Source organism: Nelusetta ayraudi, unplaced genomic scaffold (assembly GCF_046127955.1).
Source record: "Nelusetta ayraudi isolate G7.1 ecotype Tasmania unplaced genomic scaffold, CSIRO-AGI_Nayr_v1 ptg000019l, whole genome shotgun sequence".
In the NCBI taxonomy this organism is placed as follows: domain Eukaryota; kingdom Metazoa; phylum Chordata; class Actinopteri; order Tetraodontiformes; family Monacanthidae; genus Nelusetta; species Nelusetta ayraudi.
This window is the reverse complement of record NW_027466069.1, coordinates 9,497,147-9,512,448: the sequence shown is the minus strand read 5'-3', so window position 1 is coordinate 9,512,448 and position 15,302 is coordinate 9,497,147. Positions and strand designations below refer to the sequence as shown.

At 43.4% G+C, this 15,302-nt stretch overlaps 1 protein-coding gene across 1 annotated transcript; it reads right to left on the bottom strand.

Moving 5' to 3' along the window:
* Positions 1-2,484: 2,484 nt before the first annotated feature.
* On the bottom strand, positions 2,485-14,059 carry LOC142888603 (solute carrier family 12 member 5-like). Its single transcript, XM_076027071.1, has 24 exons — positions 13,923-14,059; positions 12,209-12,355; positions 11,641-11,695; positions 11,428-11,558; positions 10,542-10,789; positions 10,251-10,462; positions 9,975-10,142; positions 9,482-9,580; positions 9,293-9,350; positions 8,691-8,865; positions 8,483-8,601; positions 8,279-8,377; positions 7,904-8,023; positions 7,627-7,731; positions 6,783-6,951; positions 6,469-6,664; positions 6,162-6,331; positions 5,921-6,052; positions 5,574-5,681; positions 5,378-5,494; positions 4,883-5,085; positions 4,669-4,683; positions 4,414-4,547; positions 2,485-2,844 (listed from the first exon to the last, which is right to left on the bottom strand). The coding sequence occupies exons 1-24, from the start codon at positions 14,055-14,057 to the stop codon at positions 2,753-2,755; spliced, it is 3,207 nt and encodes a 1,068-aa protein (XP_075883186.1). The 5' UTR covers positions 14,058-14,059; the 3' UTR covers positions 2,485-2,752.
* Positions 14,060-15,302: the final 1,243 nt, after the last annotated feature.

Here is a 15,302-nt window from a genome sequence, read left to right as displayed (position 1 = left end):
ATGAACTTCGGATGGTTTCCTGAGTCAGATAGAAAGGCTTCAGTGATTAGCATTGATTTATGACGAAGTACACCGTCATGCAAGTATTTTTGCTTCAATGTGCAGTCTCCAAACAAAGCTTCAGTCAGTTTTATGAGTGTACCATGTAAACCCTTATGGTTTGTCCAAATAGAGCTGCAGCATTGAAAAAAGTCAAATATAAAAACAAACCCCAACCTCATAATCTGGTGATTTTCTTTCTTCCCGATGTTGCCTAAAATTTAAAAGAAAGTGCATATTTGATTAATTGAGTTTAGTCACACATTATTCACTTCTTGTGAATGAATGGTCTGAGGTGTTCAATTGAATTCAATTCAATAAGACAAACAAAAGTGCAAACTGAATACACATTTTATATATAGTCTCAGCATATAATATTACATATAGGGAGTTGAAATGAGTTATTACACAGGAACTACAACATATAAATAGCACAGCTACACCTTATTTCTCATAACAGACCTGATACAATTACAAAAGAGGACGGTGAAATACCTACTTGAGGAAAATGTCTGTGAAGTTTACAGTTGTCCAAGTGAGTGTAGTCTTTCAGAGTAGACTTATAGGCAACTGGACTTTCATTTATTGTTGGCACTGAACATTTAGGCTGTAATTTTTTTGAGCAATTTAATAAGAGTGTAAATAAGTTTGTGAACTTTCGCACAGAACTTTTTTCTGTTTTTGTTTGATGTTGGACTTTTTGCCAGTGACTGAGACACACATTTACTTCACTGTTGTATTAAAATTTTATTGCATTTTGTGAAGGGTATAAAAAATGGTTTCTTTAAACTACCACATAATTTCATAAGACATGGTGGAGCAATTGTAAAAGACAATACAAACTGCCTATTTTATCCATAAATCCTGTTTTAAAACGTGTGCTGTAAAATAAGATTCTAATGTCACATTTCTATTTACAAATACCCCATTTCTGTCTAGCTTACCTTGAACCACTCTCAACATTCATTTGGGCTTGGTTCAGGTTCCTGCACACTTCTAGTCATTTAATATCACACACACACACACACACACACACACACACACACACACACACACACACACACACACGCACACCAAGATGTAAAAACACGCGTACACCCGCAGGCATTGCATTTGCTTGTCATAGATAGATCTCATCATCTTATCAAACTGGAAACATATACTGTTACTGTTTTTGGTAATGTCCCAACATTGCACCCACACTTTGGGGGAAATACTGATAGCTGCACAGATAGTCCACCAAAAGTAAGACACATCAGTAATGATGTGAGGTTACTATCGTAATAGAGGAGCTTGTTGATTTGATGAAAGTGATACTCAGTGGTCATAGTTTTGTTTTTTCTCGAGAAAAAAAAAAATCAGAATTTTCACAGTAAAACACGCAGATAAATGGAGAAAAAAACATACAGCATGGATTATTTTTTCCGTAAATAGTCTAACTATACATATCTTGTTATCATTTGACTGGACCGGTGTTTTAGAAAAAAAAGTTTATAAACTTTTGTAGATAAATAGATAAATACATATATGAAGGTTTTTAATTTTGTATCTTGGAGAAACATTCCTCAATATTCAATATTTTGGTTTTTAAGGAATGTACTCAAAACTACTAAAACACATAAATAAAGTGCACTCTGGTACTAGATCAATAACTATAACATTAAAACAGGACAAGTTTTGTTCAATCCATCATAAATAGTGCAAAAAAAGGGGACCATTTAAATAATTTATCATTCACGCACAGTCTTAAAAGGCCTTATATGTTGTATTTAGTGGTGTTTGAAGTTAAGAAAGCATATTCTGAAGAAATCATTTTAATGTCAGTCCCAGTTGTCTGATATTCTGCACTTTATCTCACATCTTTCTCATATGAACCATTATATCAGGGCCAGCTGGTACTTGACTGTTACTTGGTTGCCAACTGGTACTGTCACACTCCAGCTGTTCCCAAGCCCCCCCAATCATCATCGCAATGGCGTTCCAGTGATGATACCGTTGTGCCGGTAATGTTTATGAAAACATCATGTCAAATGTATCTTTCAAGTGGATGACGTGACAATCATATGTAATACTGAAGTGGCTGTGAACAATTATTAATCATACACATATGTGTTTGTGTGCTTTATTATGTGCGTTTAAGTGTGTTTGTTTGTGTGTGTCTTCTCTCTCTTTCTGGAGTGATTATCATGTCTAGTGCTGTGACAATATTTGTGCTCCTGTAACTATATTGTAAAAGACAAAACAGACATGGCTAGATTTACAAATATGAAAAAAACGAAACACCAATAACATTAATAAGAAAGAAGAGACGATGAAGGGAAAAAAAGAACAAAACGATTTCAGAAAATTTGGGTGAAGGTCTCAAACTCTCCATTTTCAGAGATCAAATACAGACAAGGACGAGGAAGAGTTGTGTGCTTAGCAAAGGGACTCTTTGAACCAGAGCAGGGTTGATAATTCTTTGTTTACCTAATGGAACATGAACAAACTTTACAATTAGTTTTGACAGTTAAGAGGTGAAAGGTGCAGTCCATCAAACATGCCTCATACCAATGCTTTTGCGTGTTGAATTGCGTTGCAGGCTGCAACGCCTGTGTAATTAGATCTGCACTATGAAATGAGAACATTGTTGTTTAGAGCTACAGGGTGACTTTCCTGGGTTGATAGAAGGGAGCAGAGGACAAAATCCATGTAGGAGGTCCTGAGGAGCAGTTCACGAATAAATGGTTATGACCTCGCGTCCACCGCCGCGAACCAGAAGGACTCGATTGAGGCCTTCAGTGAGAACCTCGAGGAACTCCATGTCTGGCAAGAAGCGCAGTGAAGGAACCCACACTTGTACAGAGAAGAAAGAAACTAGCAAGCTAAACACTTTATGCAAAAAACACATGATTTAGCGACTCATGATGATAAAAAATTAGCAACATTATCATGTATTATCTAAGGTTAATTTAAGGAAACTTATACACCCAATTTTTTATACATATGTATTTTACGAGATTGCTAATCAAGCAATTGCTATAAATATTTTGTTGTTTTGGTGCTTTTATTTTGAAATCCAAACACCATTCCAGTGAGGTCAAGGACTGCAGTGATTAGAGACAAAACTCTAATGATACTGAAAGACATATGGTGGAAAATTTTGAGGAAGAGGAGGTTTCAAAGTACACCTACCTATCTAATGAGATACTTATCCGTATCCGCTTCCGACCGCCGTCTCCGGAGTGTAAAACGCCGGACATGTTCGTGTCGGTGCAGGTTGCTCTTAAAGTTTATAGTTTAACTTTTCACAAAGCTGTTCAGATTGCACCTGAAGGCCCTGCAGCTAAGCCGCAGAGCAGCACAGCCAAGTTTAAACAGTCGTGAGATTGAACATTGATTCATCTTCCAGTCTGAACACAACAGAATTCGGCAGGTGCAGACGATCTATTACTTCACAATGGGACTGGTGTCGATTGCATTCATAATGTGTTTCAAAACCAGCCTGGCAAATTGCAGCCATGTATTGTGAGTGTGGCGCGGATTTTAGGCAGGGGTCCATTGAGAGACTGTTGAGAGATCTGCTGTTTTAAGCAGGTTAGCTTGTTGACTCTTGGCTAGTTGCTGTACTTCTTTCCTGACTGGCTGTATGTCTGGTTCACTTGTGTGCAGAGACAATTTTGTCTATCTCTCGTACCACTTGTTCCCCCTTAAAAATTCTAGTTAAATCATTGACCAAGTCTTGCATGCATGCAGGTCTTGCGGCTCTCTCAGAAGCTGCGTTTACATGGACACAAATAATCGGAATAAAGGCCCAAACAGATTAAAAATGCTTTGTGTAAACACGCCAATCGGAAGATTCTGATCCGATCCGGTCTGTTCGGAACGAAATTTTATTCCGAACGAGAGAGGTGGTTTATGCCGATCATTATTCCGAATGGCGTCCATGTACACACCCATTCGGATCCTGTCTCGGACTATCTCCACTGCGCATGTGTGCTGCGTCTGCGTGACGCGTTTCGGCCTTTGCGGCAGCCAGTAATTTTTTTTCGCAAAACATAAACAAAACGATGGACCAAATAAAAAACCCCTGGAAAAGTTTGAAGGCTTGTGAACGAGCCGAGGACGTGCGGAGTGTGGACAATGCGGCGTTTATTTACAACACAGGCGGAAGTACAGCTTCTTCTTCGACGACTATTTACGGAAAATTAGACAACTCCACGCATGCCCAAATGATTCATTCTGATTAAACGCTCACGATTGGATCATTTTATTTAGTGTCCTTGTAAACAGTGGATTTGGAATTTTCCGATCAACCAAGGTTTCGATCGGATTGGAGAAATGTGCGCATGTAAACATAGCTATAGAGCAGTTGAATTGAAACAAGTAGGATACAGTTTTCGTTGCCCCTGCGGTTCTTGGGCGGCCCCGGCATGTTGAGCAGGACGAGTTTGGCCTCCTTGGACTTCTTTATGATGACCTCATTGAGTCGCAACGCTGTATGCATGCGCCGCACATCAATCTGGCTTCTAATGCAAGAGACGCATAGTTACTATGGGTTAAACAGGTTTTATTATAGTGAGCAATTTTTTTGTTTCGTTTTCAGCTGCCTGGCTCTCATTGGTGCCGAGTCGAGATGGTAACACTTACAAGTTCTCCCATTCCCTGCCGCAGCATGTCAAGAGGGACATAAGTGTGGTGAATTACACTTGAGCTCATGTTTTTTTAATTCATTTTTTATTTTTACTGCGTGCAGAGTAAACGTAACCCCTGACCCCCATATTAACCCATCCAGCTGGTGCTCATGGTTGTGTTTGCTACATGCGCTCCTCTCAGGGCTGAGTGGAGACGAAAGGTGACTCACGGCTTCATGTTGAAGAGGTCTTTGCCTGCCTCCGGGTTCGCTGCACCGACGGTCAACCCCTTGTCCGCAACCTTGTTGTCCGTCCAGGTGGCAGTGCCCCCTGTGGACCCACTGGGGGTAGTGAGGCTCGTCGGACTAGTCGGCGAGGAGGCGTTCTTACCGTGGATCAGCTGTACCTGTTTTGGGTTGGACACAGCCACAGACTGAGAGACGGACACCGTGACGTGACAGCGTGACAGGGTGAAAGAGAGAGAGGAGACACCTGTCAGTATAGGCGAGCAGGGCGCCAGTGGTCAGTGGGGGATCACTGAGCAGCCAGTGAGAGAGGTAAAGAGGGGTTGGTCTTTTGTGAAAGACTCCATATTTTTCTTTCAACATAGTCGGCGAAATCGAAGACTATTTTTGATTTAAAGGGTACACAAGGAAAGAATGAGGACAATATAAAGCAAAAATAATAGTGGGTTTGGTCCCACAAGAGGTTTGTTGCAGACTCACCTCGTCTTCTGGTATTTCTGCCTGGATGACTCCCTCTTCAGCACTCTGCTGGGGACGCAAGGCAGACTGGTTTTTCCTCCGTATGGAGCCACGGGATGAATCAGTAATGCTCTGAATCTGTGGTAAGAAAAATGTGGGAAACATGGATTGGTTTAAATGATCAGAATTTTTTTTTAATCGAAAGTCTGTGGTTTACCTCTCTCTCCTTCTCATTCTTGGTCAGGTGCATTTGTTTCAGGATCTGAGACCTTTGTTCCATTACAAGTGTCTTCTCATAGGTGTATGCTGAGATGTCATTGTCAAGCTGTGAAAGTAAAAAAAAAAAAATCCATTATAACGTTGAAACAGCAAAGAAGAAAGGAGATTATTTTTTTAAACACACACTAGCTGATCTGATTCTGGGCCCTGATTCACCCAATCAAATCAGATGTAAAAACAATGAAAACATGAATCTGCATTAATGAATTACTGCCAGCAAAATTGATTTACTATTAATTAACTATGCTGACAATCATCTGGGGCAACTTGAGTGAAGCCTCTCACCATCTCCACCACCTCCACCTCAGCATTGATGCGCAGGTGATAGAGGAAGATGATGAGGTCTTTCTTCATCTGGATGCTGTTATCGTCCATTTGAGCCACAGTGAAAATGCGTATCTTGCACTTCCTCCACACCTGCACGAGCGACCAGGAACATATTTGCACATTTGTGACTAGTTGCTTTTGAGAACATTTTTAAACCTTCTCTGATCTTGGCAACGTGCCCGGTCTTTTGCTTTCTGACCTTGTGCTGACGGAGCAGGAAGGGGAGGAGCATCAGCATCCCTCCATCGTGGACGATCCACCACACGTCTATGTGGCCCTCAGTGAAGCGCTCCCCATTGGATGGGTAGCTGGAAATATTCTTTGGCACCAACAGGGCCATACTGGCAATGGTGGTCTCTCTGACTACCTCTGCAAGGGGGGAGAGGCAGAGCAAGGTAGTTTTGGTTTTACTGTAGTTATTTAAAACGACACAGCGACTTTCCAAACACTTTCAATCCATTTCCACACTGTAGGAAGCCTCATTTCGCCAGAGACTCATGACTTACCAATGAAGTTTCTAAACTGCTGGTGGCACTCGGGCTGTTTCCAGTTCCGAGGCCAGCTGACCATCACGGTGTTGTGCTTCAGACCTCCGAGCCCACCGACCTGGATCAGGTGGGACGTCCCGTCTCTCAGATTGGAGGAGATGACCACCTGGGAGAAGCCTTTCACCTTCTCCGTCTCCATCAACTTGCGTAAGGACTGCAAAAGCACAAGTCGCCCGTCAGTTCCAAGACAATAATTTAACATCAGGGGTTGACGCCGTCATGTGGTTTTTCCGCCCTAACTGGCACGGCTCGAGACGTATTCAAGGAAGTACCTGATCTGCCCTCTGGGCCTCAGTGTAGTTGTCCAGGAATGTTCCTTGAACGGAGGTGCCAACAATGGTCAGACCTTTCCCCGCTTTCAGCTGATTGGTCAAAGAGAGCATGCGGGGCTGTTCCACATTCTGCTCCGCGTCCACGCTCACTAGAACCAGGATCTGAGGCCTGGTGAGGACACAGGGAACAAAAGACTGAGTTGAACATTCCAAAGGTTATTTAGAGGTGAGTCACATATGATTCCTAAATGTGTCTCTGCTTTGTGCTTCACACTTCATATTTGAATGCAGCTCATATGGTTTAAGGCAGCGAATATTTGCCTGCTGCATCCTCTGTGCCAAGGTTACAAATCTTATTTGCCATTTTTGACTTTTATGGCTTAGTGTGCATTTGCCGCATATGTGATATTATTTTTAGTCTTTACCAACTGTTTGCAATTTGCTGTTTAAACATAGTTGTGGTAAAAGAGAAGAGAAAGAAGATGCGGTTCAAATAGCAAATAAACTGGCAAAAATGGGACTTTTCCCACATGGAGTGCACCACCCACAATGCCGTGCCACAAAATGTTCTGCCCTGGAGCATAACAGTGTGTCAATATGTCTGTAGTCTGGAACAGATCTTTTGTCATTAAAAAGGCAGAGGAGAACGGCCACCAAGCCGCTGCTGATGTCCTGGAGGTGACAGCAGAAGGGGGTGGTGAGCGTTCAATGTGAGCCGGCCAGCATGGACGCTGGACCGCTGGGCTGGACCGGAACCTCCACCTGTGGACCAACAGCGGCCGCCTGCGGCGAGCCGACACATCCTACAGTCGATGAATCAGAGTTTGACAGCATCTGGACTGACCTCCAGTTCTTGGTGTGGGGCGGTCCTTCCTCCAGCCTCATGAGGGCGAAGCGCGCAGCACTGAGGGAGATGCCTCTTATCCCGTCGCCCCACTCCTTCTCAGCGCTGTGACAAGAGAGGTCGGCGGATGATGCGGTCACAATCACTTGTGTCACTTTTATTACTGATGTGCCTGGCAGTGCTTACTGTCATTGGCATTCAAAAAGACAGACAACCACCGCCAGAATAAACTGATTATTGCTGAGGCTTTCCAGAAAAGGATTAAGTGGCTGCTTACCCACAGAACTCGATGTATTTGTAGATACAGGTGGCGATGCCCATGGCGATTATAGCGTAGTACCAGGAGCAGATAAACATGAGGGACAGACACAAACTCATGCCCAAGAAAGACAAGGCCCTGCAGGAGATACAACAGAATGTGACTGATTAATTTCCCTCCCTGTGAAGTAGTTTGTGACGAGTTGTTGGAATGCAGGTTTGGACTTGTCAGCGCCACAAATTTGAACCTTGACAATGACACAAATCTTGTTTGAACAATTTTTTAAGTTTAATGTATGTGTTTCTGTTTTTTTGTAAACAGTCAAACTCTTCATTTTGTAAAATAACTCTCTCCATGCACATGCAAAGAGCAAAAGCGGGAAATCAAGCTTACCAGTGGTAGAACTTGAAGCGAGGCCTCCAGTTTGGTGTCCTCAGCAAAGTTTGCAGTGCACAGGCAAGATTCACAAACATGTAGCACATCAGGAAGAACCTGAAGAGATTAAAGAAAGGGAGAATTGATCGTGCGACTCAGGGTTTTAGCGTGACTGAACTTGTACAGCAGTGAATGTGCCTCTGAAGTTACATTCGTACTTACATGGACAGAATGGGAGCGACAGAATCAAGGGAGGCAATGATGATTCCAATCTCACAAATGCTAGCTGTTAGCAGCAGGGCCCATGTGGGCTCTCCGTTAGCTTTGCCATGACCAAATACCTGCAGCAGCATGGTATAATATCATAAATTCATGCAGCCCCAGTGAGGTTCTGCTAGGACGGACAGGAAAGTTGTGTTGGGACACTCACTCTGAGAAATGGGATGATCCCGTCCCGAGAGATGGCCTGTAGGAGACGCGGGGCTCCAGTCAGACTCTGGAGTCCTGCTCCACATGTGGAAAAGAAAGAGCCAAACACAATAACCCAGGGGGATGGCCACGCCAGAGTCCCGATCACCAGATTTCCATTGACTCCTTCGCCGAATCTGGGGGGAGATTGGAGTTGGTAATCCACCATAATCCTACAATAACAACTGCATGCCCAACAGTGGTTTAAGCAGATAATGTGGATAACATGGCCATTTTCATCATTAAAGTTTAATTATGTTTCCGAAACTGAAATTCATTCCATGACTACTTGGCCCACTGACCATCGTTTTTATCAATGAACTAACACCGTCTTTTTTCAACGTCTGTAGCAGAAAACAGCTGCGTAAAATACTGAAACAGTGCACTGAACTTTATTTCAATTTAAATGTTTAGCTCTGTACAAACTGATGCGACACAATAACTTCCACAAGGAACACCATCATAATTTATAATAGATGTACAATACAGACTTGGGTAATAAAAAAGGAACAATGCAAATTAAAACAGCACTTGCAAACAAACAAGCTATAGATTTAAACTTACTTGTCCCTCAGAACTACCCCTTCAATACAGGCTCCAAACAGAATCACACAAGATATGTCTGGAGAAAGGCAGTTAAGAAATGTTTCGCTGAAGATGCACGACTCTAACACAGGCCACGACATTTAAAGTGTTTAAACAGTCACGGGTCACTGCTATGATTTAAAGGCCCCCAGTCAAATATCAGGATACACACTGTGGACGTGGTGGTGATCGCGGCGATTGTGCCGATAGGGATCGACTTCTGGGCGTCACGCAGGTCTCCAGAGCGGTTGGAGCCCGCCATGATACCTGCGAGTGGGAGTCAGTTAGAGTTTGCCAAAACCACACCGAAGGTCAGTCATATTGCTCAGTCCATGAGTTATAAAAGCAAAACCCCAAGCTGTTTTAATGACTGAAATAACTGAGTGGGACCATTCTTCCATTAATCAAGTGATAACCTGAGTTATTGCGACGGTCAGAGCTGGTCATCCCCAACGCCACAGATATATTAACTTTTGGCACCATAGGATTCGCTTTGTGCAGCGGCTACTGGCTAACTGAGTCTCTGAACGGCCTTTGCCTCGCTTGTGATCGCAAACATTCATGACGGAGATCACAAAAACAACAAAAGCCATCAGCTAAAAGCTTGTGGAATAATCCCAACGATGCTGTTATATCACATGAAAGCCACTCTGCCTCTCACCTGTGACAGAGGGGAAGTATATTCCCACCAGCAGAGTGAAGAAACTGGTGATGTCTGCCAGGACGTAGCGGTTGCTGTTGGTTGTTGGACTGTCTGGGTCCTTGATTGTTGGAAGCCCGCGCTTCTCCAGCATTGCACCCTTTTCCAGGTATTTACCAAAAAGATTCTCTAAAAGAGGAAATAATTCCATTGTGTAAGTGAAGATCATTCCATTGTGAGAAGATTTTACTAAAGTTACCAAAACCATCATCATCTTTCTTTTTTTTTCTTTTTTACCTGCCAGAATACCGCTGGTGACCCCCGGGATGCCCTGAATCTCCGTGACGTTGTTGTTCGTAAAGTAATCATCACAAGTGGCGTTCAGGTACTCCGAGTCACAGAAGGACCTCCACAGTTTGGTTGTGATGGTCTCGTTGTCTATGTCGACGACCTTTGCGCAGATGTCGTACCCTTTAGACACAAGGGTTCGATTTCCCAGGATGCAGACACTGATCGGGAGACCGGACATGAGACCTTGTCACGAATCGTGAGCGATTGACGGAAACCGATGTATGGGCAGCTACTCACGGGAACTCCGGGGGGTCGATGGCGGTCTTGATGACTCCGGCATAAACAGACAGGATGGAGAGGATGACACAGGCCAGGAAGACCAGCGCCAGCTTGTTCACATACCTGACCCCCACAAACACCACCAGAGACATGAAGCTCAGGACAATGGTGCCGTACACGCGCATGTTGTTGAGCAGAGCCTCCTCCGCCTCCGGCCCCTCCAGGCCCTCAATCTTAAAGATTGCCGCCTGAGGAACGATATAGATCTGAGAGAAAGGAAAAATGAGGTTGGACAAAAGAAAACTAGAGATGGCATCGTTCACAATATTTTTTTTGTTTGTTTCTACTGATAATTCATAAAAGACTGCAGGTGCTAATTTGGAGAATGCTGGGATGCGTTTTGTTTCAACTACAAGCTTCACACATAGAGATTTTCTTTTTTCCCCCCCCGCTTTTTGTAACCTTACAAGGAGGCGTGATTGCTGAGATTTCAGATTATTTTTGGTGTAAGAAAATTCTTGTTAGTGCTTCTTAATGGTTTTGGCAGGAGTTTTGTTATTAACTGCACCTGCTCACTACAGGCACATCTGTATGTATATGTATGTCCCTGCTGAGAGCTGATAGGAGCCTTAATCTGTTGTTGTCTTGCTCAGTTAGCTTGTAAAAATCAGTTTGGTCCATATTGAAGATGATACAGAGAAAATCTCTAGATTCATAGTCATTTTAATGGTAATGTTTTATCATGTACAACTAATCAAACAGATTTAGGAGACGTTCCATCTGGGATGACATCAGGTCAAATCGATCTTGCGTTGTTTTGAAATAAACAAAAACGTGACATAGACACTTGTCAAAGCTTCGATGTCAAAATGTGAAACAATGTGCATCAGGGCCTCATACGTACCAGCAGAATCTCAATACAGCCAAGGATGTACATGGCACCTGCAAAAGTGGTGCCCAAGTAGAAGCAGATGCCGACAGCCCCACCGAACTCCGGCCCCAGGGAGCGGGAGATCATGTAGTAGGAGCCTCCAGCTGAGAGTCACAGAGAAGCACACGAGTCAGTCAGGGTGCTGACAAACACAGAGACGCACAACCGCTGAGGACATTCGCTCACCTGGCACCACTCCATTTGTTGCAATGGCACTCATGGAGATGGCCGTGAGCATGGTCTGGAAAAAAAAAAGCGTCTCGTGGGTATCAGGTGGCCGCGACAGATAAAATACGGCTGACCGACTTTTTGTGTGAAAAGGAAAGAAGAAAAAAAAACAAAAACATCCTGAAGCAAGTCTGCATAATGCGAGGAGCCCCTCGTTGCAGAGATGAGTGCGTTTCTGCAAAACAAGCTGTCTTTTTAGAGACACTCGAGTGCAGCCAGAGAGAAACTAAGAACAAAGTAGCCAGTTCTGAAGTTTTTTTTTTCTTAGTCACAGTATTAGGTGCAAACGGGGTGAATTTGAGCAGGGGAAACACAAAAACTACTGTATGTTAAGAACATTTGATTAGGAACCCAACAGATATGATTACTGCTTAATGCCATTAACTTGTGCTCATAACAGTCAGTAACTCAATTTGCCAATTTTTACAATGAAATGTAGAAATGTAGTCTGTGTATGATATAAATCATAATTATAGTCAGGATAGATTCACACAGCCACAGTGGTCTCCATTGTTGTTTTACTCACTGTTGAGCAACACATGAAGACGATGATGAAGGAGCCGAAGACCCCGCCGATACCGACCATCCAGGTCATCCGCAGGAAGAGGATGACCCCAAAAATGTTCTGGATACACGGCAGGTACACTCCCATCAGAGTGCCCAGCTGTGGAGCCTGACAATCAAACAAGAACATCGCAGTGGTCAAATGTTATTCAACATGTCTATTTAGAATGGATTTCATGAGTGCAACTTCTCAAATCGAGCTTATGATGTAATTTGCCATGCATGTTTTCCATAAACCCATTTTTGTATGATCCAGTCCAATAGAACCCAATACAATGCGGCATCAATGTGCTGTGCAATAACCTCATAATGACTTTTGATCATGAGAAATGATAACAAAAGCGCTTTGATCACTGGCAAAAAGGTTTTCTTTTTAAACTCACAGTTAAATAAAAACATTAAATGTTATTGTTTGTGCCTTTGGCGTCATGTTTTGTGTCCTGCGCGTGACGAGCAGAAGTTCAGAATCATCAGAACAGACGGATCAACGTCACCGCTGGTGCTTTGCCCGCAGGAGACTCATGTGAGTGCGTCACCGATGCTCTCGACTCGCTCTGCAGGATTTGTGGAGGCCCTGACAACCGTCTCTATCCTGCGGTGTTGTTGGACGTCCTGTGACTTAGTCCCCTCTGTGAGTCTCTGCTAATGTCAATCTTTAGTCAGTATCTTAATCCTCGCAGTATTTTTCAGGCAGCTGAAATATTATCTAACGCCTATTTTTATTATATTATAATTGAATTTTATTTATTTTATTCTATGCCCTATTGCTGATATATTTATACTGTTTCTGTGACTTTGGAGCTATCTGGCACGAGGATTTAATTTAAAAAGTTTATCGAATCGAATCAAATCTAATCAAATCAAATCAAATCTAACCAAATCAAATCAAATCTAACCTGATATATATACTCACTTGCTGTGTGTATATATATGGGTTCGATTCCGGGCCTGGGACCTTTCTGTGTGGAGTTTACATGTTCTACCTGTGTCTGCGTGGGTTCTCTCCGGGTTCTCCGGCTTCCTCCCACACTCCAAAAACATGCATGTGAGGTCAATTGAACATTCTAAATTGTCCGTAGGTGTGCATGTGGGTGTGAATGGTTGTTTGTCTCTATGTGGCCCTGCGATGAACTGGCGACTTGTCCAGGGTGTCACCCTGCCTTCGCCCTAAGACAGCTGGGAGAGGCTCCAGCAGACCCCCGTGACCCTGAGCTCGGGAAGAAGCGGGTATAGAAGATGAATGAATGAATATTACATTACATTACATTACATTACATTACATTACATCAGCAGCAGGGTGATGGACAGCAAGAATCTCCCCTAGGACCTTTGTGTGTGTGTGTGTGTGTGTGTGTGTGTGTGTGTGTGTGTGTGTGTGTGTGTGGAGTTTGCTCGTTGTGCAGCTTCCTGCTGCGGTCTAAAGACTTGCCCATTCGGCTGATGGGCAACCCTAAATTGTCCCTTGTAATGAGTGCGAGTGCAAATGCTTCTCCAACTCTCTGTGCTCTGCTGCCCGTGTGAAGCTGAGATGTTTTTTTTTTTTTTTCCCAAGGCAAGAACAAGGAGTCTGTGGCACTTCATTCATTTTTTCCCCCCAGCTTATTGTGAAATCGCCTGTCAACGTTCCTCCTTTGACACTTGAGGATTTAGTGAATATCGTTCCAGCCTCGTCCTACCTTGATAGGCTTTTTGGATGGACGTGGCCCCTCCTCGCTGTTCTCCGCCTCCTCGTGCTCCTTGCTGCCCGTCGGCAGGTTGGAGTAGTTGGCCAGGCTGCTGAGCAGCGACGAGACCATTGGGCTGGTGTCCATCTCCTCCTGTGACACACACACACACACACACACACACATTTACATAACACTGCACTGGAAAGGCCCTCTTCTTAAATGTGCTCTCATAACAACAGTGTCCTCGCCTCAAAGAGAGCCATGTTTTTGCCGTCATACTGTTGGCTTTTCTCTGCGTCCGTGGCTGCGCTGCTGTTTATGAAGGGACTGCTCTCCTTGGGGTTTCCGTCACCTGGAGGGGAAAACACAAAAAGTCGACATGGTGAGAATCAAGGTCATACTGCATTGATGCAGGAATTGCAGAACACGATTAGAGGATGACTGAAAACATACAGTGAGAAACACACAATGCAAACTTAGATACTTTGTTGTGCTCCCTTTATTGGCTGGCCCATGCTGTGAGTGCAACCTCTGATCTTAGACTTCTCTTCTAAAGAACCCTGGCGTCTGACAAGTTTCAGCTCCTTCGGTACGGTTAACACCTTTGCTGCAAGAGGGTTAAAGCAACGCGATTAAGTTGACCCTGTGAGTTCCCCCAGGCAAACTGCTCTTGTGCTGCACACAATCCTGCGACGGACCGAGCGCTCGCCTGGATTTAATTGGATTCAAGGCCCTTCAATTCTGTTGTTTTTGAGTGTGCCTATTGGTTTAAAGCTGCCCATTGCACTGATTTAAAGAGACTTTCAGTGTTTGATTTTTTTCTCCCCAGCTGATGAAGATTTCTAACACTTTCCCCCAGAGTATTACAGTGTTTTCTTGGCTTCAGCTCTTTGCTACATTTCAGATTGTGCTGATGCCAACCACCTGAGTATTCTGTTGCTAATCCTCCCTGAGTTTTAAAATCTGCATCTAAAGCTCATTTCAGCCCTGCGCGAGTGAAATCAGCTTTTTTTTTATATATTGGGATTTTAGCATGATTTACGTCATGCCTCGGTCTGTATGCATGTGATCGCATGTGATTCATATGTTTGTATGCCATTTCAAATAAAAACTGAGGACACAAGGAATAGAAATGATGATGTAAAATTCACAGTCTAGTTTTTTTTTTAAAGATATAATTTGGTGGATTCATTCATTCATTCATTCATTCATTCATTCATTCATTTTCCATACCCGCTTAGTCCCGAGCTCAGGGTCACGGGGGTCTGCTGGAGCCTATCCAATATTATTATTATTATTATTATTATTATTATTATTATTATTATTATTATTATTATTAGTAGTAGTAGTAGTAGTATTGATTTGGATGGAACCCCCCCCCCAAAAATA

Excerpts from the sequence above, each read along its gene's own strand:
- LOC142888603 (XM_076027071.1), bottom strand. The coding sequence starts at position 14,057 with ATGGACACCAGCCCAATGGTCTCGTCGCTGCTCAGCAGCCTGGCCAAC. Across the intron at positions 9,581-9,974 it reads ATACTTCCCCTCTGTCACAG|GTATCATGGCGGGCTCCAAC; the intron begins GTGAGAGGCAGA and ends TCCCACTCGCAG. Across the intron at positions 6,665-6,782 it reads AGGCCCAGAGGGCAGATCAG|TCCTTACGCAAGTTGATGGA; the intron begins GTACTTCCTTGA and ends GTGCTTTTGCAG.